We start from the raw sequence: 14,678 nt of genomic DNA, 5'->3' as shown, positions 1-14,678 counted from the left end.
GAGTTTATTAGTGTGGATTACAGGGCCTAAGCCTACCCTCTGAAATTGGTTTTGGAGTCTTCAGCACACTTGTTTGGGACAGTCAAACATAAGCCAGCTATTCTAAAACAGTAGCAGTAATGTGATAGAGCTGGGTCATACTGTGCTTCCCAAAGTATGATCACTTCATTTCAACAACTTCACACTAACAGCCTGAACTGAGCCATGAAGGGAAAATTTACACCAAGGAAATTGGAAAGTTGTATCAATCAGGCTTTTCCACCCTCCCCAAGGGCCAGTTGTCAGATATTTACCAGCCCACCAAAGCTAGCTCTCTAATCAGAAACCATCACTTAGCAAGTTGTCAAATTATCTGCAGAGCAATGAACTCCTCTTCTTCAGAAAGCAGGCCGAAAGATATGCTGTTCACATCTTAGCCTGACCTGGACCCAGTGAGTTTCCATCAGTGAGAAAATTCTATGCTAACCCGAGATAATACTATTCTTGTGGCAATTTTACTTTTCCTTTGAGCAATTCCTTCAACCTCTCTCTGCCCCTTCGTCTTAAAACTAAAAGTGCCCTTTCTCCCTGGACACTCCTCATTTGCAATGAATTGTCATTTCAGCTCCTCAGTCGAGAGGAGTAATAAAATCCCACCTGTGTTAATCCTCTTATTTCCCGAAGAAATATTGTAGACCCACTCACCCTAGGCAACATGCCCTCTCTCTTCAACGCAGGCCATCAATTGTTCATTTACTGGCTATCTCCATGTGCCGGAACTTCAGGGTGGTGTCCAGCTGGGTTCAAAGGAGAAACAGTGGGAAGTTTCTCCACTGCCACCTGAACGCTAGCTGGTGGCAGGATTGGGACGTCATTTGACTAATTGCCTCCTAGAGCTGCAGAGACAGCTGGAACTACCTAAGTAAATCATCAAAAAAAAAAATATATATATATATATCATCCCAGGGCACTTTTTCCAGACAAAAAGGTCCACTTAAAACATCCTCTAGAGATCTGTGCCTGAAGCTGAGCTGCTGCAGTGAAACTGACATTTCTAACTTGCAGCCTGGCCATGGGCTTAGCTGGACTAAAATGCTGCTGCAGTGGTGAGGGCATGTGAGAGTCCCTAATGTACATGGCTTTGCTCCTTGTCCTGACACATCTTTTAGGGCTGCTGCTTTCTCTAATGCTGGAATCTAGATAATTCCTTTCCCAGCCTTTTGTTTCTTCAATCTTGGAAAATATCTGGATGAATGTAACACTGTCACACACAAACAGAATTATGACTTATGTCACATTCTGTATAGTGATTTTGTGGACTTTTAATAATTGCATTACATTTCTGACCATTAATTTCCACCATCGCCCTGCTGCTGAGAAGCTGCAAGGGACATTTGACGCTCCTCTCCCCACCCACCTCAACATTTGTGCTTACCTGAAGGCCACATTAAAAACACACCCATTTGGAGGGAAAGAGCTGTCGACTGAAATACACTAAATACTGAAGAATTTCCAAGTCATTTGATCTTGAAAACTCCACCTAATGGAAGCAGAAACACTCAAATTTTTTTTTTTCAGAACTCCTTTTTTCAGGACACTTTCAGGACTGAGGTATATAAATGAATGAGAAATGTATAAATTCAATTTTGCTTAAAAGGAGCAGGAGGAGTTTCAAGATTAAGAGAACAAATGCTTGAAGCAAAACATGATTTGAGTTTTATTGAACCAAGAAGACTGAAAAAAATACGTGGAACACTCAGAAAATCTTTATCAAGGCTCAAGCTGAGCACTCTTGGGGCTCATTGTTAAGTTTATAAAACTCAGAGCTGATGAGTTGTGTGCACTGTGTGGGTCTGAGTGGGCTTTTGACTCCCCTCCAAGCCTGGCTGTAAGAATCTAAGACTTAAAGCTGAAGGACCAAATGGGACTTTCCGTCCCATCCCCTCTCTGCTCCATGAAAGCACCAACGAGGATTTTTGCCCCTGATTATATTAGGGAATGCTGTCAATCAAAAAGATGATGCTAAACTCATCCAGAACAAACTAATCAACCATGTTTAAGGGGAAGAAAAGATTGCATCTTCAAATGCCAGCATGCCATCATGAATACAACGTCTCATGTAGTCAATATAGTTCAGGCAACATTGAAAATGAACCACTACCAATACTAGGAATACAATTTCAAGAGGAAGCACAACATTCTGTGTTTTTATGCACACAGTCCTGCAAATTATTTGCAGCTTAAGTATGTCATGTTCTTTTAAATTTTCCCCTGGGTACAGCTTGAACAACTTCCTACAAGTGTTGATATGTCATATTTTCATTATCATTTAGTTCAAAATTACTATGATTTAATTATCATCAGGTTGCTTTTTTGATACACAAGTTACTTAGAAATTGAATTACGCTGGGCACAGTGGCTCCCGCCTATAATCCTAGCACTTTGGGAGGCCGAAGCAGGAGGATTGCTTGAATTTGAGACCAGCCTAGGCAATATAGTGAGACCTCATCTCCACAAAAAAGTACAAAAAAATTAGCCAGGCATGGTAACACATGCCTATAGTTCCAGCTACTCAAGAGGCTGAGGTGGGAGGATTGCTTGAGCCTGGGAGGCAGAGGTTGCAGTGAGTGGAGGTCATACCACTGCACTTCATCCTGGGTGACATAGCGAGACCCTGTCTCAGAAAAAGAAAAAAAGAAATTGAACTATATTGCCTGATTTCCAAATATTTTTGAGGATTTTCTAGTTTTCTTTTTTTTAATTTTATTATTATTATACTTTAAGTTTTAGGGTACATGTGCACAACGTGCAGGTTTGTTACATATGTATACATGTGCCATGTTGGTGTGCTGCACCCATTAACTCATCATTTAGCATTAGGTATATCTCCTAAGGCTGTCCCTCCCCCAGCCCCCAACCCCACAACAGTCCCCGGTGTGTGATATTCCCCTTCCTGTGTCCACGTGTTCTCATTGTTCAATTCCCACCTATGAGTGAGAACATGCAGTGTTTGGTTTTTTGTTCTTGCGATAGTTTGCTGAGAATGATGGTTTCCAGTTTCATCCACATCCCTACAAAGGACATGAACTCATCATTTTTGGTGATTCCTCAGGGATCTAGAACTAGAAATACCATTTGACCCAGCCATCCCATTACTGGATATATACCCAAAGGATTATAAATCATGCTGCTATAAAGACACGTGCACAAGTATGTTTATAGCGGTACCATTGACAATAGCAAAGACTTGGAACCAACCTAAATGTCCAACAACAATAGACTGGATTAAGAAAATGTGGCACATATACACCATGGATTTTCTAGTTTTCTTTTGGCTATTGATATCTTGCTTAATTCCACTCTGGACAAAAACAGTCTAAATAACTTCAGTTCTTTAAACTTTTTTGAGATTAGCCTTATGGCCCAGGAAGTGGTCACTTTTGGTAAATATTCTATGTGCACTTGAAAAAATTTATAGTATTTTATGACTGCTGAGTACAGAGCTCCATACGTCTCAATGAGACAAGTTTGTTAATTATGTTGCTCAGATCTTCTATACCCCTATTGATTTTTTTGTCTGTTTATCACCTACTGAAAGAGGTATTTTTAAATTACTCCAATTATGACTGTGAATTTATTATTTTTCCTTTTAATTCTATCAGTCTTTGCTTTATTTGTATTTTGAAGCTACATTATTAGGACATATTAATTTAGAATTGTTTTATCTTCCTAGTAGATAGGCCCTTTTACATGAGAATTCTCTATGTTTAGCAAAGTTACTTGCCTTAACATCTACTTTAGCTGATGTAAACACAGCTGTGCCAGCCTTTCTTGATTTATGTTTGCATGGTATATCCTTTTCCATCATTTTACTTTTACTTTCTGTGCCCTTATGCTTACAAGCAGCATTTAATCAGGGTTTGGTTTATATCTGATGATTTCTATCTTGTATTGTAGATTTTCTATTTTTTAATTTTTCAGTGGTTTTACTCTGATGTTCTTATCAGTGGTTTTCTTTGTGCTTATCTTGCTTGGGGTTTGTAGTGCTCCTTGACTCTGTAGCTTGATATATTTCACTCATTTTTTAAAATTTTTCATTTATTAGCTCTTTAAATATTGCTTCATTATCATTACTTATCTTTTTCTTTTCTGGGACTCCAATTATACATATGTTCAAACTTTTCATCATGTCTCATATGACTCTTATGCAAGTTTATCTGTGATTCTATTCTTTTTTCTTGTTTTTTTGTTTTTTTTTGTTTTTTTTTTTGAGATGGAATCTCACTTTGTTGCCCAGGCTGGAGTGCAGTAGCACAGTCTCGGCTCACTGCAACCTGCACCCCTTGGGCTCAAGTGATTCTCCTGCCTCAGCCTCCCAAGCAGCAGCCAGGACTACAGGCATGCACCACCATGCCCAGCTAATTTTCATATTTTTAGTAGAGACGGGATTTCCATGTTGGCCAGGTTGGTATCGAACTCCTGACCTCAAGTGATCCACCCCCCTTGGCCTCCCAAAGTGCTGGGATTACAGGCATGAGCCACTGTACCTGGCCTGTGATTTTATTCTTTTCTCTCTCTGTGCATCTGTCTATGTATTTTTCTATTGACTTATCTACCAAGTCATTTATTATCTCTTAATCTGTGTCAAACCTGCTTTTAAATTGGTCTGTTTAATTGTTAATTTTGGATAATATATCTTTTAATTCTACAATTTTTAATTGACTTTTTGTATATATTCTGGTTCTCTGGTGGAATTATCTAGCTTTTTGTATATTTTCTTGAGCAAATGTTCACCATTATTTTAAAGCCCAGATATGATTAATCTAATTATCTAGATCTGCTGTGGATCTATTACTATATTCTATTTTTTCTCTTGATCTTGTCTCTTAATATGCCTGACATTTTTACTGAAGGATGCACATTGGAATAAAAAATGTGTCATCTACCTGGTTGAGTCTTCAGCTTCAGAAAGGTAATAGAGCAAAGGCAGATAAATTTAATCCAAACAGGGACTGAGCTGTTTTCATGCAGGCTGCCTTGGTAGCTCTCCAAAGCCTTCAAAAATGATGAGATTTTTTTAAAAAAATCCTTTTTTTCCAGTTGTTCTCAAGGGATTCCAGCCCTGCATAGGAGAGCTCACCACTCCTGGGATCTTCAACTTCTATGCCTTTGCATATGCTGTTCCCTTGTTCCCTCATTCTTCAACACTCAACTGAATTATCACCTCCCCTTGAAGCCTCCTCTGACATCCCTTCTAGTCCCATGCCACCCAGGAGGCATTAAGAGCTTCCTCCCCTCAGCTCCCAGTTCTTAACCATGTCAACACTGTTTTGAAATGATTTGCCAATAAAAAATTCTAGACCAGCAACCCACAACATCCTTCCCAAAGGTGTGTTATATATGGTACATGCTGTATGTTCTAAACGTCAAATTCATTGATAACAGCTAAGAACCGGGAAAAAAACCATCATTAATTATGGCATCTCTTGAAAAATCTAAAGATCTGGACTCACTGGGCTTAAATGACTGCATGATAAGAACTGGTTGAGTAACAACTGTTTCCCTTTCATGGAGCAGTTACTCTCCAGTTCTCAGTTCCCACCACTCTCTATAGTTGTACACCCACCATCTGTCCTCATCTGAATTACCTGCCAATGACTACTGGCATTTGAGTTTCTAATCCATGGTCTATGTGTCTATGTGTATGCCTCCTCACCAGTCTGAGAACTCATGTAAACAGGTATTATGTCTTTTCATCTCTCTCCTAATACCTATGACATTCCTGGCACACCAGAGCATGTCAATGCTTCTAAACATATCCACATTAAAATGCTACCAAAGCATTCAGGGCAGTGAAACTGTTCTACGTAATGCTGTAACAGTGGATACATGACATCATGCAGTTGTCAAAACCCACAGAACCGTACAATACAAAGCATGAACTCTAATGTAAACTATAGGCTTTAGTTAATATTTACATATCAATACTGGTTCATCAACTGGAACAAATATACCACAACAATGCAAGATGTGAATAATAGGAGAAGCTGTGAGGGTGGAATATACAGAAACTCTCTATATTTTCTGTGTAATTTTTCTGTAACCTAAAACAGCTCTAAAAATAAAGCATATTTGTAAAAAAATCAATAAATACAAATGCCACCTAACCAGAATGATCAAAGGGGCAACTAAATCCAGCAAAATAAGTTTCTCACATGGAATACAGGTCAGGAAATGAGTGAAAACACTCCAATGGATGCCCACCTATACGATCACTTTGAAGAGCAGCAGGAAAATAAGCCTCTGCTGTCTGGGGTTGCAGATTGGGGGACAGGAGAGAGACTAATACACACTGAAGATGGTGGCTGAGCTGCCTTACACACTCGTGGTCAGGGGTGCTGGCAAGACAGGTGGAAGTTCAAATAAAAGCCTACAGAGGAAAACCATGCTGACCACCAAACAGACCCACACAGGCCAGCAGGAGAGTATCTAGTGGAGCTCCCTGGGACCTTGGACTCACCCAGCTCCACTGTGCCATGGATAATTTTCCAGGTTTGGTATTTTGTCTTGTGTTTTATATTCAGCATAATGGGGGACTTGGCCAGCATCCACTATGCCACACATCCTAATGTGCTAACCCTCTTCTGCAACTGCCCTTTTCTTTTTCTGCATCTGGTTACTAATCAAGCTTAATGGGGGAAGAAAGAAGCAAAAACTTGTAGACTGTAAGCTCCAAGGGGGCAGAGAACACAGCTGTTTTATTCACTGACTTGTACCTAGTAGATACTTCATTGACAGTTATTGAGTGAGCAAACAAATAATCCTACAAGATATGCAGCTTCCAATCACAAAGAAGAGAGAGGGGGAATGGGGGCCTCCTGATTGTGGAGGGTATCTTATAAGCCACTCCTCAGTCAAACATGCGGGTGTTTCCAAGGACCCATCCAGCATCGCACATCTCTGCCATGTGCCATCCCATCTCTGCAGGCTGCATGACTGCATGGCTGAGGGCATGTTCAATGAGCCCCCTGCGGGAGCCATGGGCACTGGGAGGCAACCCACTGCTCTTGCCTGTTCTGACCATGGGAAAAGGACAGGGAGCTCAGCTCCAGCTCTGCTACCGAGAGGCTCTTCGCATATGTCAAGCTGGACGACGTGGACACCCTCAGAGCGGCCTCTCTCCATTGACAATAAAAGTGTGTTTTGCTTTTTGATGAATGGATTTGGTAAAATCTTTTCTCACTCTTTCCTAGACATCGCCTGGTGGTATTACCAGTATCAGAGAGGTAAAAAACAGTTTAAACTAACTTGACTTTGGTCACATGACTTGCAAAGGCAGAGCTTCTTGATCAAGTTCATGTTTTGTAATTAGTCTTCTCATGCACCAGCTCTCTGTGCCCTTTGTTAGCAAGCCCCACGTATATAGAAACAGTTGGAAATGTTCTTTTAGAGACAAGTTACAGGAAAAGCTTTGCTCCCCCTAAGAAATGGTTATGTTTTCCTTTCACAGACATTTGTAAAAACTCAGAGCCCATTTGCAGCTCAAGTGTAGTAATTGCTTCAAACAAATGGCCTGAATTTCCGTGTTCTCTTTTTCCCCATGGTCTTCACCTCCTAATCTAATCAACATTTACTGAGGCAGTTTTTCTCATTACTTCATCTCTTTTTATTTCATATTTATTTCCTATAATCAGCTTCAAGTCCTTTGTGCAACAAAGTGGCATGTGTTTAAATAAACAGTGAGGAGTAGACTATGTGGTTTGTAGGTGGGAGGGTAAGTAGGTATAGATCAAAAACCAAAAACTCAATGCCTGTTGCACAGGGCAGGCAGCATAAATGAATTCTGTGAGCCAGGGGTGAACAACAGGGCATCCTAGAGGCTGTGGCTGCCCAGAGGGGACAGCCAGTGTTCGGCTCTAGTAGGCTGCTACAGTGTCTGAATTTGAGACCAAAGTTGTCAGATAATCCCATTTTCTAAGACAAATCAGACATCCAGATTTGTACATGGATCTCTCATCTTTAAACATGGACAACTAATTCCAAAATAATTAAGACACATTTTACAGGTCAAACAAGACCTATCTTTGGGCCACACTCAAGCCAAGGATCACTATTTTGTAACCTCAAAGCTGGACGGGTGGCCAGGTGCAGTGGCTCATGTCTGGAATCCCAGCACTTTGGGAGGCCAAGGCGGGCGGATCACCTGAGGTCAGAAGTTTGAGACCAGCCTGGCTAACGTGGTGAAATCCTGTTTCTACTAAAAGTATAAAAAAATTAGCCGGGCATGGTGGTGCACACCTGTAATCCCAGCTACTCAGGAGGCTGAGGCAGGAGAATTGCTTGAACCCAGGAGGCGGAGGTTACAGTGAGCTGAGATTGCACCATTGCACTCCAGCTTGGGCAACAAGAGCAAAACTCCATCTAAAAAAAAAAAAAAAGCTAGATGGGTAAGTATAAAGTCCAAATCAGAGACACCATGAGGGAGGCACTATTGCCCAGTCCAGGGAGGAGATGGTCATGGTAACTGTCCTGAGCCTCACAGAGGGGACACCTCACTGGGGAGAAGACCCAAGGTGTGAGTCCTCCCACTGCTCATAGTCCAGGTCTAACTGGTACACAAGCACACAGCTTTGTAGGAGCAGGGGTGCTGCAAGGCTGGCTACAAGCCAGTTTGCAATTTGTGCTTGAGGAAAGCAGAATCCATTGTGGGGACACCTGGAAACCAGATATCATGAAAGGGGCCCAGACTGGCTGGATTCTAGGTCCAGATCTGTCACCCATTGCTCAATGACTTAGGACTCAGACAAAGCCAGTCAGTGACAAGGTTTAGAAGAGATCTCCTATGCTAGAATAGCTTAGCATGGGCTGGATGTGTTTAACAGATACAGAAACTCACTGAAAGTACAGTCATGCTCTGCATAACGACGTTTCCATCAACAACACAACATACACAATTGTGGTCCCATAAGATTATAACGGAGCTAAAAAATTCCTATTGTCCAGTGACATCTTGATGTTCCTGACCCTGTGTGGGCTCAGGCTAATGTGTGTGTTTGTGTCTTCATTTGTAACCAAAAAAAAGGGTTTTAAAAGAAAAAAATAAAAATAAAAAATTTTTAAATAGACAAAAAGTTTATAAAATAAGAAAATAAAGAAAAATATTTTTGTACCACTAGGCAATGTGAATTTTAAGCTAAGTGTTATCACAAGAGAGTCCAAAAGTTTGAAAAAAAAAAACAGTTTGTAAAATAAAGTTAGAATAAGCTAAGATTAATTTCTTACTGAAAAAATTTTTATTAATATAGTATAGCCCTAAGCGTACAGTATGTATAACGCCTACCTCACATTTAGTAATATCCCAGGCCTTCACACTCACTCACCGGCACTCACTGACTCACCCAGAGCAACTTCCAGTCCTGTAACTTCCATTCATGGTAAGTGCCCTAATAGTTGTACCATTTTTTATTTTTTTACACCATAGTTTTACTGTACCTTCTCTAAATTTAGTATGTTTAGATACACAAATACTTAAAATACTTACCATTGTGTTACAATTGCCTACAGTGTTCAGTACAGTAATACGCCGTACAGGTTTATAGCCTAGGAGCAAAAGGCCATACCATACAGCCTAGGTGTGTAGTAGGGCTACCCCATCTAGGTTTGTGTGAGTATACTCCACGATGTTCACACGATGACAAAACCGCCTCACAACACATTTCTCAGAGCATATCCCTGTTGTTAAGCGACACACGACTGAATAGGCAAATGTGCAGTGATTGTGCATTTTTTTTTCTGAGAGAGTCTAAAGCCTTAATTCCACACTCAGAAGAGTCTATGATTCCAAAACATTAAGGATCACTTAATCTTAATCATCTACTACTCAATCTGAGAATTTCCCGTGTAGCATCCTCTAGAGTCGGCCATCTCTCTTTGCCCCTAGTGATAGGCATTCATCACTGTGTGAGGCACTCACAGTTAGAAAATCACTTCTTAATATCACATGCACAGGGCAATGGTCCCCTCACTCCCATCACACAGAAGGTTATGGAACAACAGGCATGAGAACATTGAATGGCTTAAAAGTACTTTACAAACAGAAGGTGCTTTAATTTATTCTTGTTCTGTAGTTATTGCCACAGTATTACATCTCAAGTTAATTTTTATCTCAACCATTCAAACTCAAGTCTGACTTAGTAACTGGCTCATCACTATCTTTCATAACAAAGTAATGACTAGCAACATCTGGCATCGGAGACTTTGAACAAACCTCAGAAGAAACTGTCAAGGAGGCTCCCCATGGGTTCATGCTCTTCTCTCCTCCTGCACGCAGGGAACGGGGCCGTTCTCCTTCCTTTAGTGGGACTACCTGGGCTTTATCCAGGGAATCCCCGGGCGGCAACAGGAAGGTGGTGAAAACCACTGCCCGTCACCTCTAAAGTTTCTTGTGAATGCATCTACAGTGGCCAGCACCATGAGGCATACAAAGAAAGGGAATGGAGAGCTGATGTGAGAGCGGCAGCGTGGGCACCCCTGTGAGGTTGCCACAGCTGTAGACAAGTTAAATCAGTGCTATCCAATCAAAAGTCATGACCCGTGAGAGTCACAACCAGCACGGGTTTACAAAGAAACACATTAAAACTAAGACCGGAGCACGGCTCACTTTCGTGAGGGACGGGATCATTTCATGGAGTTTTTGTTTCAAAATATTTCATTGACATTTCACTTATATATATGTGTATACTGGATTGGGACATAAATTACAGTTCTTACTATAAAATACAGTAAAAGAAAGAAGAAAGAAAGAGAGGGCCACTGCTTTACCTAACATCCACAGGCAGGCTACTTCCCAGCATCTTGAGCCCCAAAGAAGTAAATTTCCTTCCACAACCGATGTTACCACAGCCTGACACTTAGCCAATGATGAAAACGAAAAACAAAACAAAAGCTTGGCAGTCAGTATCCAAATATGCAGATATTACAGAATCTGTTTGATGTGGAAATTGATCCTGCTACCCAGACAGCAAACAACTCATTTATTAATAAAGTCCAGTTCCTCCTTAATGAAGTGGGTTTAATAGTTGATATCTCAATGATTACTTAGTGCATTTTTTATGAAGGTGATGGGAAACAAGTGCTGTTTCTTGAGTCAGAAAGAGTCTCTCAAGCTCCTGCAAAGAAATTTCCCTGAGCTTGTGAGGAATTCAGTCACAGGAAGATCAAGGAATTAAGTGTACTGCAAAAAACCCTTTCATGCTTCTGGCTAAGATAAATCTAACAGTATACGGGATGTCTTCAAGAATACCTCATTTACTCAAAAAATACAATATTCCCATTTTCTTTATTCGCATTTTAATGTGATTTTTGCTTCATCTCCTTTCTTCACTCAAGCCACCTGGGCAGTACCCAGGGAATTCCTAAGGGGCCAAAGGAGGGATGGGCAAACCTCTGCAGCCCCTTCAGAAGTTTCTTGTGAATATATGCACAATTAAACAGATGTGCATTTTAAAAATAAAAATGCTTTTAGATCTAATGCTAGGAGATTTAAACCAACAATTAATTTCTCTGTTAAAATGGGTTAAAATAGATGTAAAATATTAATATGTATATAAGCATTCTGAATTAGACTTATGTGAATTTTTCTCCTTTTCTTTCTTTCTTTCTTTTTGAGAATAAGCCCTTTCATTTACATAGAAATGCTTCAGCATTTAGATAATTGCTACTTATCTTGTTAGCTACAAACATAATAATAATTAAAGGCTCTGTAGGAATTATGAATTCTGGGGAAACTGGCCACTTGTCTCTCTGTGGCGTAAACAGCATCTAATTTCTAACAAATCATCTGCCTTAGTCTCAGCAGGATAAGGTGGTATGTATTGCCCAGCACATGAGAAAGATGGCAATTAGGAATTGTTACCAAGTTACTGGAGCCTCACACGAACATTCATCACCTTTGGGGATATGTACAAGACACAAACTTAATTTGATGGATTCCATTTGTATTGGGATCAAAGTCTCAAAAGGGAAAGTGACAATTTCAGGGAAAATCTGGTGCAATGAGACCAACACTGATGAGAGAAATGCACACAATTTAATACACCTGCTCACCTCGTTCTCTGACGTGGAAACTCAGCCTGTGCTTGCTGTGGGTTGCCACGAGATAAGACATGGTCTGTGCATATTCCCAGCAGCCACCCGTCTCATCAGTATTCTTGCCAGCCCAGATTTACAGTCGTTCAATAGATGGATTTGGTAATGTCTGCCTGACAACAACAGGCAGAGAAGGTTAGATGGCAATTGATTCTTGATTGGTGTAAGTTTATAGAAAGCATTCTGGCAGGGCCCAAAGGAAATCACTCACCTACCCCTCTGTGATGGTAAAACGTTGAAAATTCCACTGACTTGGACTTTGTGATCCTTCAGTGGGAGATGGGCAGATTCCTTGCTTTAATTGACAGACACTTTCTAAATAACTAATGCAATCTTATATTACATTATAGTCCATATGGGAGGCATACTTAAACTACTACTTACAACAACTGTTTTTAGAGCCTTTCAAATGATTTGTACAAAGTAGCTCCTGTTTAAGATATTTTCCTAGTATTTAAGGATATCTAGTAGACATTACAAAACAATACACTGTAAATACATTCAGATTTTTATCATTAATACTTAACATGCCGTAATTTGAACTTTCTGCTAAATCATGCTATCCATTCCTAGTTGGCCCCAGTGGTGAGAGTTTACTGTTTCTTTAAATAATTTTGTTTCCCTTTGCTGTCTAGAGTTGTTTATCATTCTGCTTACTTGCCTGTGTCTCTGGAATATTTAGAAGTTTCGTGGGAAACAATTTGAATATGCAAAGAAGTTATTTTTAAAGCAAGGAAAATGTTTTCATATGGATTTATTTTGAGCACTTCTGCCTTCACCTCCACTGGGAACATGTTTCTCTCCAATGCTGAAGCCCCCTCCCTATGTGGTGTCTGACACAGAGGCTGACGGGGCAGGGAAGTGGGGTTCAAGATAGGAAGGCCATTGGCAGTGTGACCCCAGCCCACAGCCCTAGATCCCAGGTCATGACACCACTCTTTTGACAGCTCAGATTGTTACCTAATAAGAGTGACTCCCAAGCTCAACCATTCCAATGCCATCTCCTCTGGTTCCAGATAAGATTGAAGATGAGCTGGAGATGACCATGGTTTGCCATCGGCCCGAGGGACTGGAGCAGCTCGAGGCCCAGACCAACTTCACCAAGAGGGAGCTGCAGGTCCTTTATCGAGGCTTCAAAAATGTAAGACCCGTGCAGGCTCTGAAGGCCTGGGGGGGTTTCCCACATGAGGCTACACTCTCCCCAATGCCAAGGGAGCTCATAAGGCAGTTTCCCATATGTGAAGCTGTACAAGGAAGGCCAGCTCTATAAAGGGGGCATGAGAGGGAGATCACCTGGCTAGAAAGGAAGGCTCCAGGCGAGGATGGAGCAACCTCAGGAGACAGTAAACAGCCAACTGCCCAGAAACTTCACAGGGTGGCACATCGTCAGGGAATTCCCCAGCCCAGGGTCAAGCCTTTGCCCTTAACATAGTCATACCTTCCAACCCGGTGATGCCCCCACAATAACGGGATTTGGCCCTGCTGACTTACGCTAATCAGGCTCACCGAGACTGATGTGTAAGCCGAATGTTGGTGTATGAATTTACCCATGGGAAATAGAACTGACAGTGGAACCAGACACTCCTCTCCCTTCGCTGGGACCCGCTGTCCTTGGAAGCCACATGGAAGCCAGGTTACAATCAAAAGTGGAGTCAGAGGATGGGAGTTCCTTGTTTAGTTGTTAGTTTAAATACATTACTATGTTCCTGCATTCTCAGGCCAGTTTGAGAGTTCTCAGGTACAATCCTGGACATTAATTTATATTTTAAGTTTAACTCTCAGTACACAATCTTATTCCCAAATCCTGGAGTGGCGTGGAGTGGGGTGGGCTAGAGCAACGTGCACCTGGTCACCCTCCCTCCAGGTGCAGTCTGTAGGTAGAGCTGAGCTGGGTCAGTTCCAAACTGACCACGACCTCAATGTTCTCCAAAGTGCTGACCCACAGGGATTCCAGCCCCTCCTGGGAGTTATCTGACAGGTGCTGGGATGCCTCTTCCTTCCACACTAGCCTTGACTGCACATGCCAAGTGCCTGGTTTCCTACCATTAGGGCTTCTTTCCTTCTGATGGCAGCATTAGCAGTGGGCAGCCAAGTTGGAGCAGGATTCTGTGGGAAAGTTTCCCAGGCAGGCACTGGGCTCAGAGGGAACAGCATCCAGAAAAGACAAGAAATCTACACTGCTTGGCATCTACCATGGACTCAGTACCACCTAACATAGGTTCATAAGATACCCTTGGGGAAGGTATTGTTACCCCCATTTTACAGGTAAGGATATTGAGGATCGGAGACTGGCTTGGCCAAAGTCACAAAGCTTAGTATTGGCTGAGCCAGGATTTAAACCCAGGTTTTTCTGATCTTAAAGCCCCAAATCTCTCCACCTCACAGTGCCCATTCTCTGACAATGTCTCATCATTTTGCAAAGCAGCTCCGGTCCTGAGATGGGGCTACTTCGGAGAAGTGGAAATGCACAGGTCCCTGCCCCTGGGGATCATGAGGAACCCCAGATACCAAGGCTGGGCCAAGTCTTCTCCTAGTGCTGGCCCTCAGACGCC

General features: G+C 41.6%; 1 protein-coding gene across 3 annotated transcripts in view; it reads left to right on the top strand.

Moving 5' to 3' along the window:
* KCNIP1 (potassium voltage-gated channel interacting protein 1) overlaps positions 1 to 14,678 on the top strand; it is a 422,776-nt gene that overhangs the window by 391,864 nt on the left and 16,234 nt on the right. For 2 of the 3 annotated variants that reach the window (XM_003273226.2, XM_012505074.2), the window contains exon 2: positions 13,143 to 13,267. In XM_003273226.2, coding sequence (XP_003273274.1) covers positions 13,143 to 13,267 — 125 coding nt within the window. Of the gene's footprint in view, positions 1 to 7,232; positions 7,266 to 13,142; positions 13,268 to 14,678 lie in introns of all 3 variants that reach the window. The other variant, XM_003273227.3, reaches the window with a different exon arrangement.

Source organism: Nomascus leucogenys, chromosome 2, assembly GCF_006542625.1.
Source record: "Nomascus leucogenys isolate Asia chromosome 2, Asia_NLE_v1, whole genome shotgun sequence".
Classification (NCBI taxonomy): Eukaryota; Metazoa; Chordata; class Mammalia; order Primates; family Hylobatidae; genus Nomascus; species Nomascus leucogenys.
This window is presented reverse-complemented; position numbering and strand designations above follow the sequence as displayed.